This window comes from Dermacentor albipictus, chromosome 1, assembly GCF_038994185.2.
Source record: "Dermacentor albipictus isolate Rhodes 1998 colony chromosome 1, USDA_Dalb.pri_finalv2, whole genome shotgun sequence".
Classification (NCBI taxonomy): Eukaryota; Metazoa; Arthropoda; class Arachnida; order Ixodida; family Ixodidae; genus Dermacentor; species Dermacentor albipictus.
The window spans coordinates 171625673-171653220 of NC_091821.1; the positions used below are offsets into that span (position 1 = coordinate 171625673).

The window sequence follows — 27548 nt, forward strand, 5'->3', positions numbered from 1 at the left end:
ACCATCAGCCTGTAGCTGTGGCTTCCGGTGGTAGGTCCACTCAGCTCGCGGGTCGTGGCCGCAGCAGCTGAAGAACTGCTTCCACTGGGTTGCCGCCCTCTCTGCGATCCACCCGTCCTGTTCGGCCTCCAGCCCCTTCTCCCGCCTTCGTCCCAAGCATAGCTGGGCCGCTCTCTTCGGCTACGTGTCCCTTCTCCCATTGGCCACGTAGCTTCACATGCACTTTTGCGCTTCTTCTGCTTTCATATAGTATTCTTTTGATTTGTACGCTCTTATTTTCTATCTTCTTTTTTTCTTTATCTCTGCCCCGACCCCTCGTGTCTTCTTGTTTTCTTCTTATCTTCTGCTTTTTCTTCTTTCTTTCTACCTTCCTTTATTGGCTCATGACAATGATTATGCCATCGTTATCATGCCATTGTCATCACTGCATCATTGTCACCACCTTGGTCGTCACACAGACGTCTTCATGCTTTCATTGTCATACCGTCATTATTATGTTGTCTTGGTCGTGCGATCTTCATCATTATCATTTCTTCATCTAATTGTTGTCAGACCGTCGTCACACATGTTGTCGCCTCATTGTTCTCATGTCACTCATCACATTGTCATCGTAGATCACCTTTGTCATTCCATCAACACCATTCCTTCTTCCTCATTCTCTCGTCACTGCGTCATACAGTCGTCATGCCTCCATGCTCATGGGTAACCTTGGCAAGTGAGTGCCATTCAAAATTGCTATTCACATTACCATCAGCAGTCATCACTAGATGAGTTCTGCCACAATATTTTGTAATTTAATATTGAAGAAGCTAATTGGTCTGGACTAATGATGCAATTAGAATAAAAATTGCATTATCTGCTTTTTAAAGTGGCCAACAGCATGCTTTTAGTTGCCTCCTCCTACAGTGTACCAGCATAATTTTAAGCTTTTGGCTAAAGTTATAACTGGGACACATTGTATAACAGATCTTTAGTGTGAGGTCCATTTGGTAATAGTTATTCCAAGCCTCCCTCACCTGGTCGGAGTTCAGGACTTTTTCCATTCCAAAAGACATACTGCCTAGAAGCTCACTGCGTCTGAAATTTAAAAAAACAGACCATTAAAATGCAGTAAACAGAGGCACCAGAAACAACCTTACTTGTTTTCAATATCTCGATGCCACACTGTCACCAAAAGACGTTTTCCAGCATCTTCTGCCATAAGCTCACTGGAATAAAAGTGATGCACAAAATATTCATTTGTAAATGAGTTGAGACCCCACTTTAAGCTATAAGCTGTGCAACAAACCACCCAAAGTTGTCATTCGGTTTCATTAGGCTGTCATGGGTGATTTCTTTCTTTTTTATTTTTCTGAACAATTCATCTCTTGACACAAGCTCATATATTGAGGAAAGAATTGCAAGTAAAGAGACAGCCGTTGTAGCAGATATGTATGTCAATTGTTTGTGCTCTTAACATCTTTTTGCATCATAAATAGGTTATGCATTATTTTCACCATATCTTTACAATTCTATAGCCACAGGAAACTAGGCAGAACAATGTGTAGAAACACGTCATGTGCATACAAAATAAGATCATACACTTTGATCATCCAATATGAACAGGAACACCAGATTTCTGTTCAAAGCCAGTAATGTTCCTTGTGTTTGCTCGTAATGAAAAAAGTTCTGAGCAGGGTTCTTCTAACAGGATGTACAATATAATAAATAGCAGTGAGTGAGGTTCCGATTTGCAAGTTTGCAGGAATAACAGTTCAAACACAGTTATGGTGTTCCTTTTCATATTGACGAAGGGTGTACATAAACAAGTAGCCACAATTTTTTCTGCTTCACTGCTGGATTCAAGCATTCCTAACATATTCTGCAAGATAAACCAAGCTAACCAAATCTTAATCACACGCTATAATCACTTAAAAGTACAAAAGGAGAGTGCTGCATGTTATTGCTTTCCCTCATGCCATCTTGACACTTATGCATCATTTAAATGTTACACATTTAGCCCATAAGGACACTTTTTAAGTTATTTTTTTCATCACAGCGAATCAGGCAGATCATGGCAGTTCATTTAGACAGTCTTCCATGACGTAAATATTACTTCAATTCAACTGCACCACTTAAGCGATGAAAGTGTACTGTCATGCTTCAGTGATGGGGAAGAACACAGTAGCAAAAACTGTGTATCAAAAGACTAACTCTTATTAGGTGACCTTGTGCCCCTGAAAGCAAGTTACACTAAAGGCACGATAGCGGCGAGCACAGTTGGTGATCATCAAAAATTTGATCTGCGGATCAAGCGCGACAGCTTTTATACATAACTTGTTGAAGGTTCCAGAGTGATCACTGGTGCTCGCATACCTTCCAGAAAGTACAACACTATTCACTTTACACATACAATCTGATTACACAAGGTTCGATGAGAACATACACAGCAGAATCAATGATAACTTTCAAGTAAGTTCCAAATCATGCAGGTGCGTCTTGTGCTGAGCGATAACTGCAAGTTATTAGCCGGTAAAATGCAGTCCCCAGGAAAGGGATAAATAAGTACACATGTCAGTATTCATGTGGCAATATTCATGTCAGTATTCATGTATTCATAGCATGTGAATGTGACTTGTTCATCTAAGAACACCAACTGCTCATGGCAAATTGTCCCCAGGCAGCAATGCCATGGCATATGAATAAATGTAGGTTTCTTCAGGTTTTATTTTGCATAAATTGACCCTACACCTTGCGATTGAGCAATTATTTCATGCAGTAGCTTTGTGTACATTCATTTATGACAGAATGTTATATCCTTATATTATAAATTGACTGTGGTAATGATTCATACTGCAGCATGTGCATAAGCACACTTTAGCTAACAGAGGGTCCCTATCCCGAATGAAAGACATACATGGTCTTATGACATTAATGTATCCCCTGGTGTTCCTCAGAGGCAAGTGTTGGGGCCCCTGTTGTTCTTGATTTACATCAACTGCAATATTCAAGACTTTCATAGAACTGTGAAAATGTGTGCGAATCACTCATTTACAGGAATGTCAAAGATGCACCAGATGTTTCTTCACTGCAACACGACTTGAAAAGTATACACAGTACTGGTGTGCAATGCAAATAAAAAATGTGTCTAAATCCTGATAAGTGCTAGCTTATCCATATACATGTGCACATATTTCATAGAAAATGTTTCTCTTGTGGAAGTAACAGATAGCAAATATCTGAGCATTTATTTTTCCCAGTATCTAGCATGGTGTGAGCACATCACTTATGTAGCATCTAATGTATATCAAATGCTAAATTTAATCAGACAATTTCCACAATGCACCAACAAATTTAAAGAACGTTTTGTATTTTGCAAATGTTAGAACCCATTTTGAGTATGCTTTTCCACTATATGTTAACTGTATGCGAAGCCATGCCACATTGTTTAGCAAATTGCAATTTTTACACACCTATCAAAGGTAGTTAAGGCTAGCCACTCTTTAACAAAGGAAACTAAACACAAAAGAACGCCCTTCATGTGTGCTAAGCAATGAAAAAGTTAATTTCTATTGATAAAAAAGACATAGTGTCATGGCAACAGTCATGACTTGCAACTGGAGTGCAAAAATGGAAAACGATTTGGTACTAGTGTAGTCAAATAAGCAAGCTGTGCAATAGACTAAGATGTCTGGCACTTGCGACTGCTACATCAACTTACGTCAAAAAAGAATAAACACAAGAATTAGCCATTTTTCACGGTAATGGTTTAATAAGCATGATAATGTTGAAAGTCATCAATTGTTTTCTATTATTCTAGTTCTTTTTTGCACAGCCTAATGTGTAATGAAGAATAGGAAGTTTCATTGAAAAATGTTGATTCATAATGAAGTTATCAGAGTTAAGTTTACAAGAAATTGCGGAAAACTACAATTCAAGAAGAACAAACACACACGAAAAAAGTTTCTCAGGCACCATACAAATGCAGTTGCTGGGATTTCAAAAATTGCTTCTAACATTTGAACAAAGCAGGGCAAAAACAATTTCTGTAATGCATGTTTAATGTATGGGCGAAGTGCTATTCTTCTAAGAAAAAAGCATTTCTAAAGGTAGTGACATACTCAATAACACTAAACCACTTTAACATTCTGTTTGTTAGCTCTCTTTTCTTGATGGGTGCCGTTACCATGCATTTGAAATTAGGATAATTAAATGCCACAAAGGTGCTTTTTGAGGCTTCTTCCTGAGGACAATAGCCGAGTAAGAAAAGCTAGCCAAGTGCCCTAAAAACCGTTGCAAGAAGGAGCACTCCACTCAATTTTTATCTTAATACTAGTTTCGTTGCATGTTTATTGTGACTTTTGCCCATTATTCCATCTGTGTATGCATGCGGAATTCTATGACATCCCCTTACAACAATGTTGCCTTTCATTAGGCACTGCAGGTTACCTGTATAAATAAATGAATTGTAGTAAAGCAACTGAACATGCACGTCAAGCAGGCAGCCATTGCCTGTCACCAGAGCACAAGGCTTGAAATTGTACTGTTTGTACTGACTGATTGTTCAAACAAAATAAAACACCAATTACAATTGGTGAAAGTGCTGCGTAGACTCCAAGATGCCAAGAATGACACCAGCATTGAATCACTTGCAGTGCCACTGGTTGTCACCTGCTCTGGTGCGACACACCAACAAGATCTGGTTTTCTTCTGTAGCACCATCGACCAGGACATCAAAGACTACCTGTCCTCATACAACTAGGTGAGCTGGCACAATAAGACAAGAGCACGAGACTTAGTCATATTCAACCTGATTGTTGTAGCCAACCTATGGTACTGCAGCCACAAGCATATCAGAACCTGGTCCGTCTTCAAGACCACTTTTTCACTAAGGTCTTCAACAACCCTGCTGTCCGGAAGCTTCAAGCTGAATAATGTCACTGAAGTCAAACATTAAAAAAAATTCTGGGGTTTTATATGTCAAAAGCATGATCTGACTATGAGTCACGTCATAGCGGAGGACTCTGGATTAATTTAAACCACCTGGGGTTCTTTAATATGCACCCAAAACCCCAATCAAAAGGCAGCCACCACGGCCGAGATTTGATCTCGCAACCTCGTGCTTAGCAGCACAACACTATAGCCACTAAGCAATCATGGTGGGTGTTTCGAACACAGTAAGCCAGTGAGAATTTCACAAGCTATATTGATGGTGGCTGATTTATGTAAATGAATGGACCCATTGGTGGCCGAAATGGAAAAAATCAAGCACATATATTAAAGGGAATTGATGACATAACTTGCTTATTACCAAGAATCTAACAACTCTCTCTGGTGTTTAGTACTTGTGCCAAAGTTGCAACAAGTTTCGCAAGCAATAGGTTTTGGTTCGACATTCTTCTTCAACAGCCAAGCCAGCCCAACTCTCAGCAGACCCGTTAACCTTGCTGGACAGATAAAGGAGTTCGTGCATGAAGAGGTGGCTTGCCAGCAGTCTCTTCTCCCTTGCATAACTAAAACATCTGGCTGCCTGACTCTAGTGATTCAGCATGCCATCAAGCAGCAGATGCCTGAAGTACTTTAATCAGCCCATGCACCGGTGCCCGAACCATTGTCACTTGAATGAATGTTTGGTTTTTATTGGCGCAAGGGCCAGGTATGGCCAAAGAGCGCCAACCATTGTCACTTGCCAATGCCATTATGCCTCCACCTCCTCCAGTAGCTCCACCATTGACTTAAGCTAAAACTTTAGCTAGCACACCCCATGCAAACACATTTGTTTGTCCTCAACCCTTTGGGTAAGTGCTTGTGCTTTTCTTTGCACAACCAGCGCCACTCATGTTCTTGGTGTTTGGTGTAATGGGGATTTTACTCCTAACATTGAGCACCCAAGAGACGGTTAGCAGCACAAACAGCCATCACGAACATCTTGGGCTCTAGTCTTGCGCATGATTAATGAAAAGCGATGGCAGTCCACCTGACCTGCATGTTACAAAATAAATAAATAAATAAATACCACAATAAAGTTAAGCATTTATTACATAGTTACTACATTTACATTACAGCTAATGTTTCCAGCCATCTTATATGCCACAACAAGAGGCTTTTAACTTCTTGCAGTGCGTGGTCACATTATATACAACCATTAGATGCTGAGTGTACACTGCAACTTCTTTCATTTCATTTCATCTTTATTCCTTAAAGACCCCGTAACGGGGTATTACATAAGTAATATTACATATTACTTTAATTGTGTTTTGTTTTTAGAGCTGCGACATTAAACATGGTCTCACCTCAACAATGGTTAATATAAATTACATAACATTAAGAAATGAATATAACAATATCCCCTGAATTTCAAGGCAAGCTAATATATTGTTGCGAGGCGGAGACAAGCACGAATGTTGTTTATGCAAGGCGAATGCTGAAGACACCAGCTGACACTAGAACATGGCAGCAGAAGCGCCCCAGCAACAACACTTCTTCGTCATCGTCTCTTGTCTGCACATCCTGTTCTGCATCGCAACACTACACCGCCGGCGCAAGCGATTATGGCCCGGCAAAGGCATGCACGTAGGGCATTAAACGGGAGGCATGAACATCATCAGTTCTTGGCTTTACAAACGACGGGCCTGGCTCTTTGGGAGCAATCCCGTACGTCATATCCGAAATCTGTCTCAGGATTCAGTAGGGGCCTGAATATCGCGGCAGAAGTTTTTCTGATAGGCCGACACGATGAGACGGTGACCACAGGAGCACGAGAGAGCCAGGTAAATACTGCACATCCCTATGGCGCATGTCGTAACAGAATTTCCGGGCAACCTGGGAATCGGTGAGGCGAGCATGTGCAATCCGACAGGACTGTGCTGCCATAGAAATCACATGGTGAGCGTAAGCGGTGTGCGACTGTGCGACTTGTGGAAGTACGGTGTCCACGGGCAAAATGGGATCACGACCAAACAGTAGATAAAACGGTGAGTAACCTGCAGTGTCATGGCAAGATGAATTGTATGCGAAGGTGACATATGGTGGAACGACGTCTGTCCTGGTGGTCTGGAGAAACCTACATAGCTAGCATATTGGTAAGCATTCTGTTCAGTCGTTCTGCAAGGCCATTAGTCTATGGATGGTAAGCAGTGGCTATTTGATGTTCAGTAGAGCATATGCGGAGGATATCATCATTACCTTTGACAAGAAATAAAATCCGCGATACGTGAGGAGCTGGCATGGAGCACCGTAGTACAGGATGACGTTGTGTAGGAGGAACTCCACGACGTCAGTGGCACAAGTTGTAGGCAGAGCTCCCGTAAAGGCGAAGCGCGTGGCGTATTCGGTTGCAACTACAACCCATTTGTTGCCCTTAGTTCAGAAAGGGAAAGGGCCAAGTAGGTCGAGTCCCATGCAAAAGAAAGGTTGAGTAGATGGGTTGTAAAAGCCCAGCTGGAGCCATGGGATCGGGCTTCCGGCGTTGGCACAGGTCGCAAGCAGTAGAGGTCAGATCGGTAGAGGTCAGGCCAGAACAAACGGCGGCGGACTTGGTCAAAGGTACGAGTAGCACAGAGATGCACAGCGGTGGGTGCGTCGTGGGGTTGTTAAAGCATGGTGCATTGAAGGTGCCCCGGTATGGCCAGCAGTAGGTCAGCACCATCCGGGCACAAGTTGTGTTTGTACAGGACTCTGTCAGAAATACAGAAGAGACGAAGGGAAGGATCAGGAGTTGGCAAGCTTAACCGATCTATGATGGTTCGCAGAAAGAGATCACGGCACTGTCCATTTTCAATGTTAAGGAAACCTGAGATGGATGCTGGCGTCAGATTCGAGGTCTGTGGCTTCCGGTGGGTCAACAAAGTGGCAGCACAAGCAGTCTGCATCCAGGTGTAAATGGCTGGATTTGTACATTATAGAGAAAATGTACCTTTGCAAGTGCAATAGTCAATGCCCAAGACACCCGTAGGGTCCTTCAACAAGAAACCCAAAAGAATGCGTGGTAGTCGGTAATTACGCGGAAATGGTGTCCAAATAGGTATGGGCAAACCAGCGCTAGGTACTCTCACTCCGTGATGGAATAGTTGCGCTTGGCCATGGACAGAAAACGGCTTGCGTAAGCGATAACGCACTCTTGAACACGCTGAATCTGGGCAAGAACAGTGCCAATGCCGTGACCACTAGCATCTGTACAGATTTAAGTGGGTACTCAAGGGTCAAAATGGGCTAAAATTGGGGAGCTCATCAAGAGTCTGACGAGTGCTGTGAAGGCTTCGTCCTGCCGCTGTCCCCACGCGAAAGTAACGTCGTTCTTAAAAAAAAAGCTCAGTGAGAGGGTGTGCAATGTTGGCAAAATATTGAACAAAGCGACGAAAGTACCGAGCTCAAGCCTATGAAGCTGCAAAGGTCCTTAACTGAACACAGCACAGGAAAGTCTCACATGGCTCTAACTTTGGCCAGGTCAGGTTGAATTCCATTGGCGTTTACAAGGTGCCCGAGAATTATTATTTCACGACGACCAAAGTGACACTTCGACGAGTTGAGCTGAAGTTTTGCAACGCGAAACACAGCAAGGACAGTTGCGTGACGCTCAATGTGGGTTTTAATAGTTGGAGCAAAAATGATTATGTCGTCAAGCTAACACAGACAAAGGGTCCGCTTCAAGCCATGGAGAAGGGTGTCCATCATTCTCTCGAACATCGCTGGGGCATTGCAAAGCCCGAAAGGCATGACTCTGAATTGAAAAAGTCCATCAGGCGTAATAAAGGCTGTCTTCTCACGATTCTTCTCCTCAACAGTGATCTGTCAATAGCCGAAGCGGAGGTCAATCGATGCCAAATATTTCACCTCATCTAGACAGTCAAGTGCACCATCGATACAAGGCAATGGATACACGTCCTTTACGGTGATGTTGTTCAGATGGCAATAATCAACACAAAACCCCCAGGTGTCTTTTTTTCTTGACCAGGACAACTGGCGAGGCCCATGGGCTAGCAGAAGGCTCGATGACCTTCTTCAGCATCTTCGCGACTTCGCTTTGAATGATGCTGCAATGTGCAGCAGACGCACGGTAGGGGCGGCGATGGACGGGACTTGCGTAGCTGGTATGAATAGGTACAATGAGTGACTATGGCTATCCGGCTGAGCGGGCGGTCATTGAAATAAAAAATATCGCGGTAACTAAACAGAATGCGCCTAACGTCTTCAGTCTCAGTTGGAGAGAGGTCGGTAGCGATCATTTTATCGATGCCATGGTAAGGTGACGAAGCTGAATGGGAACACGCGATGATAGGGCTGACAGAGACAGAAATAATGGGCGCGAGTGGAGATATCTTGTACTCATGCACAGGTGTCAGACGGGCCATTGTCATGTTACCGGGAAGAACATGTGCAACAGACCTAAAGTTGAGAAAGGGAAGCCAAGTAGAATTATCGACAATGGTGACAACGGTACTTGGGAGTGCAATGCCATGCTGTAGAATACCATCGTCTAGCAGAGAGACGATGTAGTCGCCATCAGGAACATGTGGTCAAGCTTTAAAAGGTACAGTAGTAGCGGCTTGAGCCAGCAGCCGGGTGAATTCGGCAGAACACAGGGACGGATGATCTGCATCAGAATCAAAGCAGCGGTCAGAAGGAAGGACCAACTGCACGACACGTGTAGTGCAGTCTATTAGAGCACAATGGGTCGAAAGAAAGTCCAGCCCCAAAATTGGGTCATGCCTACAGCGCTCTGGCACAATAAATAAGATGGTAGTTTGATGGCCGGCAATCGTTATTACTGCGGTACACGTGCCAACAACCAGTGGTCTACTGCCATTGGCAACGCGTACTATGCACAGTAAGGCAGGCGTGAGGACCTTTCCGAGTCTTTTGCGAAGGGCTGCATTCATCACAGACATTGGCGCACCGGTGTTGACGAGGGACTTGACTGGGACTCCATCCACCTCAATGTCTAATATACTTTCAAGGGTAGGCAATGTGATCAGAGGATTTGCAGGCCAGGTCATTGATGCAGTATCACCTCCGGGAGCTGCATCGACTAGTTTTCCTGTGACACGAATGCGGGGGAAGAACAGCGGGCCTGCGGCGAACGAGACCGACGACCTAGGAGCAATGGTGACCGACTGGTTCGGAAAGGTCGGAGGTACATTCTCATTATTCGTAGATGAAGGACGCACAGAGAAACGGGGAGCACCTTGATCTGGACAGCTGGACGGGAAGCTCCACCTTGGAGGCGATGACCAATGACGGCGGCAATGACGAGCGATATGTCCAACACACACGCAATTGAAACAAATTGGCCTATCGTCCGGTGCACTCCAGTTGGCCGGGTTACGACGGCGAGTTGGAACCGCTGAAAATGGGGAAGCAGTGTTTGGGCGGAACCGGTCCTGACTGACAGCGGCATCAGGAGCGGGGCAGAGAGATAGGAAGCCTAAATTTGCTACCTCTTGTCAGACAACAGCCTGTATAAGCGAGACAGAACATGAGTTATCTGGGCAATGCTGACAAGAGACATGGCTTTGAGCTCACGATGAATTAACCGCGTCCAATTTTCTTGTCAAGACAGAGGAGGTCCATGTGGCTGTTCCTCACACGAAGGCCTTGAAGCTGTATTTGGTAGCCTATTGAACTGCTGCATAATGTGGCGACCCTTTATCAGTTCGAAATTGTGGCACTATTTGATGATCGCATCCACCGAGTCGTAGTTCTTGCAGACAAGCAGGTTAAATGTGTCACCTGCGATGCCCTTCAGGATGTGGCCAATCTTGTCGGTTTCGTTCATGTCTTTGTCAACATTACGACAGTGTAAGGACAACTTGAATATATGCCACGTAAGATTCTGCTGACGTTTGGGCACGGGTTGATAGCTCCTTCTTTGCTGCCAGGTGATGGCCAAAGGGCTTTCTGAAGAGGTCTAGAAGCTTCTGCTTGCAGATGTCCCAACTCCTTATGTAGTGTTCATGGGTCTCGTACCATGCTAGCACTGTGTCTCGAAGGTAGAATATCACATTCGCTAGCATTAGCGTTCGGTCCCACCAATTATTTTCACTTACACATTCATACCAGAAAATCCATTCTTCAACATCCGTACCATCGATGCCATTGAAGGTCCCTGGGTCTCACGGCTGGGACAACATGACAAGACGTCAGAGTCTGCGGAATTTCGGCGCTTTGGCTGTTGATCACCAGGTCAGGGCTCATGTGGCGACCGCCGCAGAGCTCTGTGTTGGTACTCCGCAAGTCCACCAAAATGTTGCGAGGCAGAGACAAGCACAAATGTTGTTTATGCAAGGCGAATGCTGAAGGCACCAGCTGACACTAGAACATGGCGGCCAAAGCGCCTAGCAACAACACTTCTTCGTCATAGTCTCTTGTCTGCACGTCCTGTTCTGCATTGCAACAATATGTAGTGATGGTGAAGAACAACTGTGAGTCACGAAACTCAACTTTAATTGGGTGTGCCTATGCCCACAAAAGCTATTGACACTTGAAGCACAATGATAGCAGCCAGCAGTCTGCGATCGGTGATAATGATATCTGCGGGTCAAGTGCGTCGGCTTTTATACATGACTCGTCGGACGTTCGAGCGTAATCGTTGGTACCCATGCTGCTTCTGGAAGGTACTACACAATTCGTGTTCCACACACAATGTGATTACAGAAAGTTTGGCAAGAACACACACAACACATAGAATCAAAGATAACATTCAAGTAAGTTCCAAATCATCCAGGCACATCTTGTGCTAAGCGATAACTTTAAGTTAGCAGGTGAAATACAGTCCCCAGAAAAAGGAAGAAGTACACGTGTCAATATATACTACTATACAGTTAGTCATCCATTTGCCAAATGATCGATCAAAACAGCATTTGAAAAAATCAGTAATGAACACAAATGAACATGGCAGTATTTTTATAACTAGTGAAAAAAGAAGCCACCAGAATGTTAATAATTTTTTTGTTACAGTATATGAATAAGACCTAAGTTCATTTGACAATTTAAGAATCGCACACTCACAATGAAAACTTGTGGTCAAATTCTGGATTTCTACTTGATTTCACAACAGCTGTTCTCCAGTGAGCTCTTTTTAGGTGATCTGGTTGGAGGGAGACCTAGAAGTTAAAGGAGAACATTGTGGATTAAGATATTACATGATCAAAATTAAGAGACTGCTTTCAACATCAAAACATTATCAACTTTTGCAACATAATAGGTATGCTACCTAGCTGCCTCATACAGAAAACAATAACCTCCAGCTTTAGTTCTTTATCACAATATCATAATAAAACGAAATTAAAACAAATCAGCAAAGGCCAAGCATTTACTGTAGGAGGAGCTTGTTGACAAGCGGAGTTGAAAAGCTTACTTCAACCAACAACATTGCTTTAGAACTAAGTTATAAGTCTCTATACACAAAAATTTGTCTATATCTGTCCATAGAATTACCAGCATCAATTGTGTATTAACCTGTGCCAACATATTCAGATGCTACAAAATTGTGAAATCAACAAATTTAGCTATTAATGACAGATGCACAGAGAAAAATACATGCACCATTGTATATCTGTAAACACCGCCAGTAGACTTGGGTACAGACAAATGAGGTCCTATTGAAATGGTGAATTTCTGACGCACTAATACTACTGAGGTTACTAAAAGGACTTGTTGGGTTTGGCTGTTTATATTTGAATTTTTCAAAGGAAATCACAGGCACTCAATTAGAACTGATATTAACTAGGAGTGCAGTTTAAATCTATAATGAGTCACTGAAACAGGATTCTACAGTAATTAATAGCGGTATCAGTGCTAGAGTCAGAGGTTTGTTCTACTACCTTAATGTAAGCATTTGCAGATCCTCCTCGGGAAGTCAACAACTTCGCTGCCCTGATGACTGAAATAGAAAACCAGACATGTCACATGGTACCGTTACAAGACATCCAACAGAAGCAAAGCTATAATAACTTTTGGTGCTCATGCACAAGTTCTTACCATGCACAGTGACATGTCCACTGTTTACATAGGCAGCCAGCTTCAATTTTGCTGAAAAGTGAAATAAATAGAAAAATAACATATCTTGGAAGATAACATAGTCTTTACAAGTGTAATTAGAAGAATGTTACATTAACGTAGTGCCGCAAAAGCGCTCTTGAAAGGCCTTTCACAAGGCCCCCTGAGGAAGTTTGGTAACACCCTGGAAGTAGTAAAGCGCTGTCAATGAAGTGATCTACCACAAGAAAAAAAATGCCCTGCAATAGTGGAGATCAAAGCAAATGAAATACTGAAAGAATGGTGCAAGTGGAAGGTGCAAGAAAGCAAACTGCACTCCCTGCAGCAGAGATTCTCTCCCACTGTCTCTGCCAGTATGTGCAAGTAACATTCTTCCTCCTCCTTCTCCCATATGAAAGCTTAGAGCCCACATGTTTAAGTCACAATCATCACTTCTCTTTTTCCCCTTCTGTTCATCACTTCTTGCACAGCGCATTTCTTGTGGTGCTTTTGTGAGCTCCGCATTTCACAGGATTACTAGTTTCTTCATTTCTGCTGGCTATTCATGCACTGCAGGTAGGGAGAGTGGTTCCTCCTAAAAAAAGGGCACCCACATTTTCATCTGAATGTGTCTACAGCATACATCAGTGTAATACTTTGCAGACACAATTGTCACCGTGTGATCTACACAATGGACTTGTCTGTTTGCAATGCCTAAACCTGGTGAGAGGCCCCTTAATATTCATGCTGCACTTGAAAGCATTTTTCAATTAACTCATCCTATACAAGATTATGTAATCAAAAAATTTAGTTACTTGGAAATTCCAGCAAGTCATGTTCTGCATATGCCCTGTTTGTGAGAGGTGCTACTATGGTTTGAATCCTGCTGAGGCTGGGGAAATGCACTGGCTGCATTCTCACATGACGCTAAACTTCCCAAGGAATTCATAAAAAAGGGGTAAAGAGGGGTGTAGCCTAATAACAGAGATAGTGCACATGAAGTCTCTTGTACGAGGCAGGTACAACATACCTGTACGATAAATTCTCACCAGGCTGCAAGAAACTTGTGTGGGATTCCTTGTCCCTATATGCTATTTTTCAAATGGATTAAAACTGTCTCTTTCATGCGTTTGTCCACCTTTCACATTCTTGCAGAACATATTAACACTCGTATGCAAGTAAATATCTCCTTTTTACCAGTAAGACATGTCACAAATGCTTGATGTGTATTACTTTTGTTACTGCTGTTGGAAGCTGTCAATATTTTTTGCACACTAAAAAAATTAACTAAATACTGCACACCAGAGTTTTTTTTTTTTTTGCCTGTCATACATGATGCAGGTGCATCAATTTTACTCAATATAACAGTTCAGGAGCATCATAGAGCTTGAGCTTGTACCTTATACTTTGTCACACATTCATACACAAAAACACACTTACCTTTACCACAAAACATTTCAGCGGACTTGAATTTTCTAGGAGTTTTCACCAGTTTTGGACATCTGGTTGGCAATTTGATTGGTGGTGTCATACCCATGCCTTTCCTGATTACCTCCTCAAGAATGTGCTGGTCATCACTTCCATCACTGTCACTTGAGAAGCATTCTCCTTGTGCATCAGATATGCAAGGATTTAGCTCAGAGAGCTCATCATTGATGTCAACTACATCAGGTGCATCATATGGTGGTGTCCTCTCCCAGCCATCGGGTGGCTTGCGGCTTGATACACTACCTATACTTAAGCTAGATGAGTCAAGCTGAAGTCTTGCTGGACTTGTTGATTGCTGTGTTTGAAATTTATATGCTTCATTTTGTTTCAGTAGGCCATTTTCAGCAGTGCATGAGCTTGACACATTTGCTTCATCTTGAACCATTAAGTCACAAGCTATTTCTGATTGGCTATGAGAATCCTCTGCATGGTGACTTTCAGCAGTCTGCCAACAACCTTCAGTACCACCACTGCTGTGCTGGCTGCACGATTCTTGTGATGCCATGCTTCCCTGGTTCATTGTCACATCTAAAAAGGAGCTGTGATGTGATGAAGTTCCTTCATTACCTTGGCCTAAACTCACCCTCTTTACAAGCTTTATGAAAGCAGTTGATACTCTTAGTTTTGCAGGACTGCTGCTTTCTACTAACGATGGGAGTGATGCAGTTCGCTCCAGGCCAACCTGTGAACAGCTGTTCACAGTGTCAATGTTACTATTTGTCATTTTTGTCACTGTTCCCACAGTGAGACATGACTGGTGATAAGACGCAATGCCACTGTCCACTTTAACTTCTTCAGTAGAGTCTAACAGAGAACCTGTAGTGCCAGATCTGCATGACGAGAGAAGAATGTACTTCAAAGGTGAAGCAGCAGCCTTCTTGCATTCTGCCTGCTCATGGAGACTCTCCACTGATCGTGCCTTACTCGGCTGTGGATTTGAATTCACTGATAACAACTTCTCAATGCTTGCTTTTACAGCTTCCTCAATGACTTTAGTTATCTCATCCTGGCACTGAAATGCATGCTTGTTGCCAGTGCTCCATTTAGCTGCCCGGTCCGAATTTTTCACACACGAAGGTTTGGTTTGCATTGAATATTGTACTTTGTCATCAGCGACCTTTAATTCCTCGTGTGTCTTCTTGAATTGGCAGCATTCACAATGATGACTCAAAGCAGCAGGTTTCTTACCATTCTTTGACAAACAGTTTTTAAGTGCTTGATGTCCCATCACACGTGAATAATTAGTATGAAAGTCACCCATCCTCCCGGGTGCATATTTGCCAGCTGCATTAAACTTCATAAGGCACCTTTCACAGCTGCAGTTCAGAACTGTAGCCTCATCATCAGCCATAACATCAGTTGCTCCAGTGCTGCAGTTTTTGTTCAGCTTTTGCGCTCTTGATGTACATTTAATGTTATACACTGGGTTATGCTCAACTTGCAGCCTAACAGCTCTTTTTGGCTGCTGCTGAAGTCTTGAGGTAAGTTCCTGTGAGGGCGTGCCAACTTCAGCACACAATCTCCTGCGCCTCTCAGGAGGCACTTGCTGTTTTTGTGCTACTCTTGAAAGCAAAGAGAAGTCTTGCCTTGCTTTATTGCTTACAGAATGGCCATATTTAGAGATAGCACTTTTAGCTTCATGAAGATTTTCTGTGGCAGCTGGAATCTTGGAATTGGCTGAAGGGGCTGTAGTTTTTGCAAGATGCGCCTTGGCGTGCACCAGTTTTGCAAGGTAAGTTCTTGGTGGAACTTTAGGAGCACAGTCAACAGACTTTAGAACTGTTTCCTCCATCGCAAGGTGACTTGGTTGGCGCTTGTGCTGCACATAAGGCAAAGCATGCTGTGCTGAAATGCCACTGCTCCAATCACGATTGCATAATACCCAATCCCTAACTCTTTCATGCTTTTCATTCCACGGTGGCCCCATGACTGGTGATATCAGCAAATCTTGTTTATTGCAAACTTTGGGTAATTGCCCCAATTCTGTAGATGTTCTAGGGAGGCCTATATTGTTGACTGCTTTTCTCCAAACATCTTGCTCTCTTGCCATACTTCTTCTATTTTTCGCATGCCTTGCGGCACTCAACACAATTTCTGAGGCAAGATTACCATCGGAACTTCCTGCTGAACTTTGGTTTCCATAGTGTTTGCATTTTCCAGCAGATGGTGGAGCAAAGTTTTCTTTGTTAGGAGAACAGCAGCTGTGGTTCAAAGAGGACTGAAGCCCTCTGTGATGTGCCTGCATTTTTTCCGAGACAGGAATTTTACTTGGGCTTCCAAGAAGTTTGCTCCTTAGAGCACATGGCTTCTTTGATTTTTGTTCAGATGTGCTCCTTTTACTAAATGCCTGTGCCTTTGCCTCTTCAGCCCAAATTTTACGTATTGACATCAGAGATGCTCTAGCAACATCTTGGCTTTCACAATTGCTTTTCTCCCCTTGCTCTCCACTCTTTTTTGAACTAAGACTTCGGCGGTAAGAACGAAGAAACTGCTTTGTTTGGCAAGAAGCCGGCCTGCCTTCCTTCTCCTCAGGCACTGATGCATCTTTTGAAATTCTAAAGGACCGCAACCAGGATGGTATCTTCCTTACAACAGGAGTCTTCTGGCTTTCCATTCTAAAGGAGTAAAAAAAAAAAAAACAAATCAAGAGCAGAATTAACTTTTCATGCAGGACTTTCTTCATAAAGTCATACAAGAAAACAAAGTTGAATTCAGAACAAAGCAACAAAACTGCTTCGTAGAATAATTGCATACCCATGAGAATGAATCAGACAGATTCATAAACATATAGATATCCTAAATCTATGTGTCATGCATATATACTGAAAGAAAGCAATTCGAGAGACAAGGCATAGAAATGTTAAACATATTCCTCAGATTATCACCACTCGAAAGGTGCTTCCTGATATGGATGTCAGTTAACTTCACTTCCCTTTGCCCATTCACAACCAGGCAAATGCCTGCTCAGCAACACCTGCCACACTGGCTGTTCAGCTGCTGAGCACAAGGTTGCAGGTTTGGTTCCAAGAGAAGACAATTACATTCCAATGGTGTGATGAGTAGTAGTCAAATGAGGAATGTCACTTTAAGCCAACATTTTGACAAGGGGACTTGTCTCTGTCACGGTCCTAAAAATTATTACCATATAATGAAGATTAAAAAATTATGGGGTTTTACGTGGCAAAACCACTTTCTGATTATGAGGCACGCCGTAGTGGAGGACTCCGGAAATTAACGTGCACCTAATTAACGTGCACCTAAATCTAAGCACACGGGTGTTTTCGCATTTCGCCCCCATTGAAATGCGGCCGCTGTGGCCGGGATTCGATACCGCGACCTCGTGCTCAGTAGCCCAACACCATAGCCACTGAGCAACCACGGCGGGTTATAATGAAGATGTCATCTATGTATTGGAGATAGGTACCAGGTTTTGACAGGTATGGTTTTAATAGTTCTAATTCTTGCTGTCCCATAAAAATATTGGCATATGTCAGCGTAAAAGGGGTTCCCATGCTGGTGCTGAAAATCTGTAAGTAGTAGGTGAAATCGAATTCAATATAGTTAACAGTGAGGACAAGCGTCTGTAAGAGAGGTAGACGTTGGAGTGGTGTGCTTGCTTGCTATGTTTGACTGATTTAAGGACCGCTTCAATTCCTTCAGTTATAGGTATATTCATGTACAGGGCAGAGGCACCCAAAGTTACAAGAATGGACTGACCAGCGAGCGTCTGCATTGAATTAATAGAATCTATAATTTGAAGGAATTTGAAGGAAGTTGGGTGTATCCTGAATAAACGAGGGAAGGATGGAGAGTATGCGTGACAGGTAATTATTTAATTACGACCATATAAAGCCAGCCGACAATGAACCAAGGAAAGCAAAGAGGTGATTAGTTGTGGTTGAAAGTGAAATGTAGAAAATAATGAAAAGGGGGGGGGGAATGAAAGTGGATGAAAAGATAATATGCCACCGGTGGGAGCTGAACCCACAACCTCTGCACTATGCATGCATTGCACTACCAATTGTGCAATGGCGACAGCTATCAATTCATCCACTAACTTGGATATCTATGTTTACTAGACTTAGCACTGGGAGTGTTGGCCAATGCCACTCAGAGCCACGGTGGGCCTATGGGGAACACCTTTTTTTGCCCCATGGCGTCACGCAACACTTGAACTTAAGAGAGCAGGCACGCGGCTAATAAAACTCTGTGTGCGACCTAATGGCATCAAGGCTGCCAGATTCGAAACCTTGGCTATAAATGAACGAGGAAAAGAAAAACAGAGGGGCTCGATTCTTGTTAATCACAACCATAAAAAGCCACACACACAACCATATAAAGGAAAGCATAGAGGTAATAACTGTGGTTGAAATTGAAAAGTACATAATCGTAAAGAAAAGAGCAAATAAAAGTGGACAAAAAGGTAACTTGTCGCTGGTGGGGACTGAACCCATATCTGTATTATGGAAAGGACACTCGCATTGTTCTGTCATCTACAGTGGATAGAAATACAAACAAGACAGAAGTTCAAAGGAAGATAGAAACTTGAAATGATTTGTAGTAGTTGAACAAGGAATGCCGCTTCAAGCCAACGTTTCAACTAGGGGCCTTGTCTTCATCAGGGTGAAGTCCCTTTGTTGAGACCTCGGCTAAAAGTGACATTCCTTGCTCGACTACAACTCATCATTTCAAGTTTACATCTTCCTTTACACTTCCGTCTTGTTTGGGTTCCAATGGTGTAGAATACAAAAAATCCCATATACAGCTGGACCTTGATATAATGAATACGAATATATGAACTATAATATAACAAAGTAAATCTAAAATGTTTCTCACCAACATCAGGGTGCTACAAATATATGCCTAAAATGAATTATTGAACAGCATAGGGAAGATATTTTCATGTCGGGTGCCACTTCATTTTAATGAGGTTCGGATGTACCAAGATTTCGGAACACACTGAAGAACTTCAGCTGATCAAAATAAATCTGTAGCCCTCCGCTACCATGTCCACAATATTTCAGATGTACTTTCTGAATGTAAAACACCATCACATTATATTACTATATTGCTCAGCAAGGGCTGTAAATAAAGCATTCGCAATTAGCCTTGCTGGGCTGAATGTAAACATAACTGGGAAACTAATAAAGAAGTGCAAGCAGAATAGCAAGCTAAAGCTGTGTTGGGCAATCTTCATGCTCACTCCAAAATCTGCACATGCATGCAATCAGCATTTGGGAATACATTCCACCCTAAATATTTCTGCTTCACCAGCAAAATGATGCAGTTTCCACCAAGGTTTGCTCCCTTCAATACATAGTGCTGTCATTGAGCATGGTGCAGATTTGGCAACCCACTTTATCTTTGCACAAGAAGCAGCTGACTTTTTAATTAGTAGTCTACTTGGTGCACAATTGTCACCAATACCAATATTTTTGGTTTTTAGTTCATTAATATTCAACATACTTTTTAAATTTCCATTTGAGGCCTAGGCCAGCTAATGTGACCATTCTATAATCGAATGCCCCTTTGTGCCTTGTCAGTGGCACAGGCCCTGCAGACATTATCATTCGTATCAGCCATCCATGAACCGGGAATAAGAAAGGAATAGAGTCCAGCAAAAGGAATATTTATGGTACACCAGCCCTAATTTCTCGTTTATTAGGGAGCATTCTCTATCAAAATTGCCCCTTTTAGTAGAATATTCCAAAAATGTACCACTTATATTTTTATTTTTCTGCAATATTTCTAGTCTCAATAATGTTAAGGACACTGGCTGTTTTTTCAAGGAACCCAGAACAGGGGGACCAGTTTTGCCATGTGGCAACCCTTTATTGCCATTAGGAGAGGGCCAAACCTTATATCAGATGCGTAAAACAATGGAAATTTCAAATGCATAGTAACACACTTTCACTTAGCCATGACCACAAGAAATTTTTATTTCACTTGTCATTCCAGTTCCAACCAATTTGTTTTAATGGACGCGAACATGGCCTACCATTATGCATGTCATTTCTATATTATACTCGCACTGCTTGTGGGGAATGTACTAAAAAATTGCATAAATCTTAAGCAAAAGGGTTAAATTCTTTTTTCTTGCAGCAACAAGCTTTGCAAAATGGCAGACAACTTGTAAGAGCTCAGCAAGCAGCACCAGTGGTAAAGGCTACAAGCATGCCCATATCTGACAAATTATGCAGATCCAATGTACATGATGAAATATATGTGAAATGAAGCTTTCATGAACTGGTTAATGAAATGCTATTAAGCTAAATTTGATGTGGGCAAGTGTGTTATCCTATGCAAGATGTAGTATCATGCAACACTCATGTTTATACACCACATAGGTCACAATTTTATTGTCATGCAATGCTCGTGTTTATACACTACACAAAAAAAATTATGGGGTTTTACGTGCCAAAACCACTTTCTGATTATGAGGCACGCCGTAGTGGAGGACTCCGGAAATTTTGACCACCTGGGGTTCTTTAACGTGCACCTAAATCTAAGTACACGGGTGTTTTCGCATTTCGCCCCCGTCGAAATGCGGCCGCCATGGCCGGGATTCGATCCCGCGACCTCGTGCTCAGCAGCCCAACACCATAGATATACACTACACAGGTCGCTATTCTATTGTCATGCAACGTTTATGTTTATTCACTAACTACACTGTTCACAAGTCATGCCAAAATGCATACAGCAGTTCATGCAAATTCACACTATGAAAAATCAACGCAGTGGTGTCACAAGAATGAGGGAATAATGGTAAGGAGGGGTGTATGCAGGGAGAAGTATAATACAATATTATTCGGCTCTTTCATTCCACGAGTTTTATCCCCATTGGTGCTGGTGAGCAAGGTTCTGTTTTTCTTTGCCACATAGCGAGAGTAAACCTGAGGATGATGAAATGGTCTGACAATGATGACATCACAATTAGATGGCATGATGCTGGTGGCATAATGGAAAATACAGGTGAATGGACAGACACAGTAAACCTAGTATCGAGCATTTAACTTTTGTTGCAGTAAAATGAATTAGCTAGGACCCAAAATGATTCACCTCTGCAATTATACAGCACATTGCAATGAGAAGCTGGCTAAAATGATCAGCAGTCATGTCATGCCGATTATGCCGCTTCTTGTAGGTGTGCTAAATCTAACAATCAGCGGGCGTGTTCACTCCTTGGGATGGTGACCACCCGGGAATGTCAAGTGCTGATGGCTCCCCTGCTGCCATATAACAGCCTAGGTGTCTGCTTTGAGTAAGACAGTTACACTAACAGCAGATTCCCCCCCCCCCCCACATCTCCCATACAAGCTATTTTCTTTCCCACAAGGGAAGCATTTGCTTTTAAATGCAAAAATCATATTTGCCTGAGTGGAACTAAAAGACCTCACAAAGCATGGATACCTGAGCAATGGCATGAAGTTTACTGGTGAAAGCCCTTTTTACACAGTTACGAACCATGAAATTCTTTATGTACTGTCACTAATAAAAGGAAAATTAAGGCCATAATCTGCAAGCTGCTGCTCTTTTCGCAAGTGTTCGTATGATGCTGTACTCAAAGATTCCAAAGAGTGGTTAAGCAACGCAAAAGCTTCATCTGGGCAATTTACCATCACCACTCATCCACATTTCCATTTCCACTTGCAAAATATGCCAGCTGCTTCAAGCAGTCTAATTGACAAGACATGTCCCACTATAAATGTTTGGGAGGCAACATCAGAAGTCTGTCCTTATTCATTGGCATACATACAAGATTTACAAGAGCTGGATACTGTGACATTACTGACAAGGTTGTCATTTTTTTACACTTCATAAGAATCACTCATCTTATGAATTTTCTATAAATTCCCATATGAAATAACCAATTAGTTGAATTCCTATTTGCCAATTCTCACCTGGCAGCAGTTCATTTTCGCTGGTTTCAAAAGGTTCTTATTGGTTACATCTGCAAGGGCAAATAATTTTGTTTGGCAAGTAAGCCCACTTTCTCCACCTAGATTACCACCCTGACCAGCTGCCAAATCATCACTAGCACAGCACAGACACAAGATAGAGGTGAGGGCAAAACTAAAACACCCCATAACAACTTTTGAGCCATACCACAACACATGAAGCCCAAGCTAATCTTGAAGGGCCATTGAAAACACTTTTTGATCACGCTTCTTTAAGGAAGTGTTCCCAATCTGTAGACAATGCTACTGTGAAGATGAGAGCCAAATATTCTGCTGCATGCAGTATAAAGCCTACAATTTCGCACAATAGATTGTTTGCTCTCTCCTGCTGCTTTCGTGGTTCTTGCTCTTTTTCTGCCATATGTTACATCAGCAATGACATTACAGAGAACATGACTGCCCACAGATGCCAGCCACTGGGCATTTGTGGATGACTATGAATAACTCGCAACTTTCAGCTTGCAGATGCATGCCCGTGCTTCTAGATCTCCTAGGAGACGGTGAAGTGGCGGTTGTTAACCATCCCACATGCCCATCCTGTCACTCTCGGGCAACTTTGTCGGATGCCAATCTCAAAAGGTTACCGTAAGTGCACCATGGAAAAAAATAAAACGAACGGAAGGAGTGGTACGCAGAGCATTACTATCAGCGCCACCCCAGCTTAAAGGAACCAATGAGTTAAGGGGAATGTAAATATTGCGCTCATTATATTGCTATTCATATTAGGCCTTTTTCAAAAATTTATTCAGGAGTATACTCATTGAAAGAAAGCCACTGCACTAATTCCAGCGGGTTTCTCAGGTTTCAACAAGTGTTTCAGAGCACTCTTAAGTTCTAAATTCTTATAAACTTGTTTTTCACAGCAAGTTTTCATATGCAGCACTAGTGCCAAAATGAATAAGTGTGCTTTCCCACTAGAGGTGCGGGCTTTAATAACAAAAGCACACAAGTCATTGTTACACATTAATGTCAGCATCATGAAGAGTGGCATGTGCCAATTGCAGCATGAGTAATGTATTGCTGCAGATCATGCACATTACACAAAAAAAAATCTGACAGCCTGAACGCTCTGCCACTTTAAGATCAGAGTGGTTCAGAGTGACAGAAACCCTATAACCATAAAAAATGCACAAAAAGATGGGGAGAACCAACAGGTGCAGACGATTAAGTCTATTGGTTATCCCTGCCTCCTTTTCATGCTTACTTGTGGGTTACCAACTAACCCCTACGCTTTGCTTAATCTCAAATTCCAGCACACGCAGAAAGCTCTTCGAGCTAGCAGCCAGATTATGCAACTCCCTTCAGGGGCTGCTGCTTTGTAATTTGCATTTCTTTACGGTACTTTTTCAAAGAAGGGTTTCCTGCTACCCAAAGTCAGACATGCCAGCAGGCATTGATTAATAATAGTCAGTGAAACCTAACCTTGAAGTAAGAGGATCCAGTACGAGCCATAATATGTGCTATCTTGCAGTCATTAAGCTATCAGAAATGTAGTGGCAGCTTCTGCACCAGTCAAACATACACACAGCATAACAATATAACAATGCATCTAGTGTGCTGTTCTTTTTGACAATTTAAATCTTTAGCACAGCCGACTTGTTCTTAAAAATTCAAATTACCAAATGGTCACGCCAAGACTCTCTAGTGGCCCACCTGAGTGCATTGGCATGATCAATGGGTAGTTTTGGATGCGCGCCGTTGCCCTAGCTGTACCAGCTGGAAGTTCAGGAATGTGCAACAAACATCTGAACTCGTTTGTAACCTTGTTTAACATTATTATGTTGAGTGCGCTCCACGTGCATACAAAAGTATAATTCTTCTAAGTCCCCCTTAGGTTACTCCTACAATGATGAGATGAGAGAAATCGTGTTCAGAGATTCCTGTGCCCGGTGGGAGCTGGCGGAGAGTTGAAAAGAACCGGCAAAGAGACGTAGCTGGGGAGAACAATTTATGAAGGCTGGTGTGACAGTGGCACATAAGGGTCTTCGGGGGATCGACAAAGAATCGTAAAGCACAAAAGAAGAAATTAGACATACTATTGCAAACAGCGCGAGAACGAGCCAATTAAGCACCCGTGTCGTGTGTATCCGCTTAATCTTAGTCCCGTCCTCGTACCAAATGCCTGGCTCACCACCATTTTGAAGAAATCAGAGCATATTTAAATGTAAAAGAAATAAAACGTAAGTTAAGACCCAGCCGGCACGGTGCGCAACTTTAAATTTCCAGCGTCATCGCACATGCCAGCGATAGCTAAGGCCACGGGCAAGCTCATGGCCTGAGCATGCAGAGCATTTTCTTAACGCAGAGGACAATGAAATCATTCAAAACCTCCCCGGCGCAAGAAAAAAAGGAAACAATTGACCTCCACAATCCAGAGTTAACAAAAACACACAAGTGACGTTTGACGACAAGGAACAATCTTACGCTGTGAATTACCAACCGGAAGCAATGCCATTCGATGCAGCAGTTCTCGCTTCAAACTATATTCCGGAATTTTCAAGCGATGATTTACTTTCCCTACACTACCTTTCAACTTCTGATGCGCTTATGCAATTATCACGCATGGTTATGCAGCGGTAAAATCTGCAAAAGTTTCAGCATTTAAATTTTCGCCCGATCCATGTGATTGGCTAAAACAATATCATAGCAGTTGCGATGGCAGCGCCTATGTGCGCTAAAAGCAAACAGCCGTACTTTAAAAAAAATCTGCATGATTAAAAAAAGAACGTTTCAACACCGTCAAAATTAAAATAATGCATTATTCAATTAATTTTTTTGGCAGTAAGTGCTGACGTGCGCGTGATATTGGCCCCGAGTGCCCCGAGAATGACCACGGCCGGTCTCTAGGGGAACGCGAAGCGCGCGCGCATACGAATGACAGGGGCGCTGCGAGTGCCGCTGGCGTAACGCCAGGGCGTGTTTCTATCCTATTCATCATAGAGTTACTATACTGACTCTAGAGGACAAGCTACCCATAGGGCCCATGCAATAAAATCGGGAACCTCAAGAGCGCCGCCATGTTGCTACGCGCCGAGGTTGCCAGCTCCTGAGACGCTTGCTAGACTTGGTGACAGTAGTCAGTTTTAATCCGGCAACAGTAGCAGCGTAGCAGCATGGCGTCTCGCTTGAAGTGTTGTGATGTGTGCGTGCAGCCGTGTGTTTGGGCTTCATAAGTCGGTTCTTTATTCTATGTTGCGGGATGGTGTGGGTGTGGTCCATGTTGGCCGTAGAGCTGGCAGTTATGCAACCGAGGGATGATCCTGTTCAAGCTTGTGGCGGTATGCGGTTTTCAGCGGTCACGCATGTTGCAGGAGTGTCACTCGACGACGTTACGAGCTCGAAGCTGTGGTCAGATTCCTCGTTGGCGTTCCGTAATTATCTTCGCACGGGCGCGGTATGTTGCAAAAGCCGCTTTCGCGATCTATCGTCGTGACGATAGATCGGGTTTTTTATTATTATAAGTAATGATCCAGCTGTAGGGCACATGTAACCGACAAACGGAAGTCTCAGGAGAGCACCTGAGATGGTAGTAGAGCAGGCGGCGCAGGAACTCCAGGGCACCCGAGGGACAGTGGGGGGATCAAAGCTCGAAGCAGAACGCTACGTAGGTTGGGGCCGCCGAGGCAGGTGTGTGCCAGGGAGTGTTCGCACGGACAGCTCCCCTGGCACGCGCAGCCGTGCCTTGCAAGGTCGAGATACTTTAAAGGCACCTGCGCCCATGGTCTTTCTTTTGCCTCGGCGCAGTGAGCACGATTAACGAGAATAATGTGGAGGGCATCCGGTGCAGTCGCGAATGCATCATGACAAATGTAGCTCGCGTCGCCTGGCGTCTGTAGTAATATCAGAGTTGGTTGTATGAATTTTATGCATAATACGTTTTGTTACGGTACCTCAACGGAATGGGTCTAGAGGACGGTGTTGGTACATTTTTTCGTATCGCCCTAATCCTATACCCCCACTACAAACACACACATACCCCCTTTTTTTATGTATACATACAATTCCTTGCCATGACGGATCATAGCCTCCTTTATTTTTGAAAAATAGAGGAGGCTATGGACCGATTGACCAGTTCAAGTTGTCAACTTGTCAGTAACTGTCGTAGGAATCACTGTAATAAACATAATTACACGATCGGATTGTTTACTTTCATTTTTTGTTGTAACACTGAGGACTACATAGAACTTTATTTTGTATATGTGAGAGAAGTATGTGGATATCACGAGCTTAAGCCAATGTGCGATACACAGACAAAGCAGCTGCTACAACATGAACTACATTGAGGGCCACACAACACATACGTAATTAAAGGTGCAAAATATAGGGGGAAGCTTCAAAATACGCTCTGTAGCACTGCAAAGTATAACATATATTGTATGTGTACAATAAATGTTCAAAAATACAATGCATCAATGTACCATTTGCCTTCAAGTTTATTATGAAGTTCAAGTTTACTGAAGTTTATTATGAGCATATGTACAACAGGGATCAACTAACACACCCGCAGTCGAGGTGGCTGTTCGAGGTGTGCTGGCTGCCTCAGTGTGAGAGAAAGAAATTGGGTAAATGTCGACACCAGTGCCACTGCCTCTTGCCTCTGACCTGCACGTGCCTCTGCGGCATCTTTGTGCACAAGTGTGCTGGCGTGGTGAGGCGTAGGAGTCATCCGAGAGAAAGAGTATTGTTTACATGAAGAAGTGGCTGTTCACATTGCCTGTCACTTTCCCTCAAATGTTTCCTTGGCGACTAGGGTGACACACCCGCAGTCAAGGTGGCTGTTTGAGGTGTGCTGGCTGCCTAAACGAAATAAAAAGAAATTAGATGAATGTCGATACCAGTGCTATTGCTTATTGCCTCTTACCTGCATTTGCCTACACGGCCTCTTGGTTTGCGGAGTCTGTATGAGGGAGCTGCTGTGGCTAGGCGTAGGCATTGTCTAAGCAAAAAGAAAAGGCCATTTAAATGGGGAATTATGGAAATAAATGCAGTTATGTCTGCTTCTTGCACTCTTCTTGCATAAAAGTTTTCAAACATAGTGTCCAGAACACACCAGCACTTTGACTGCTTCTGCTTTTTACCTGCAGGTGTTGTTGCGAGATCCTTAGTATGGCTGCATGCAGCATTGTAACACTTGGTGGAGGCATTTGA

The 27548-nt window shown here is 43.0% G+C and overlaps 2 protein-coding genes across 5 annotated transcripts in view; both read right to left on the reverse strand.

Moving 5' to 3' along the window:
• Window positions 1-25058, reverse strand: part of LOC135905752 (uncharacterized) — a 36093-nt gene extending 11035 nt beyond the window's left edge. For 2 of the 4 annotated variants that reach the window (XM_065436782.1, XM_065436781.1), the window contains exons 1-7: window positions 24841-25058; window positions 14395-17057; window positions 12958-13008; window positions 12801-12859; window positions 11986-12080; window positions 1140-1208; window positions 1017-1077 (exon numbers count right to left, since the gene is read on the reverse strand). In XM_065436782.1, coding sequence (XP_065292854.1) covers window positions 1017-1077; window positions 1140-1208; window positions 11986-12080; window positions 12801-12859; window positions 12958-13008; window positions 14395-17056 — 2997 coding nt within the window. In that variant the 5' untranslated portion in view covers window position 17057; window positions 24841-25058. Of the gene's footprint in view, window positions 1-1016; window positions 1078-1139; window positions 1209-11985; window positions 12081-12800; window positions 12860-12957; window positions 13009-14394; window positions 17058-24824 lie in introns of all 4 variants that reach the window. The other 2 variants (XM_065436780.1, XM_065436779.1) reach the window with 2 other exon arrangements.
• Window positions 1-27548, reverse strand: part of LOC135905749 (uncharacterized) — a 268697-nt gene that overhangs the window by 159864 nt on the left and 81285 nt on the right. The gene's annotated exons all lie outside the window — the stretch shown is intronic.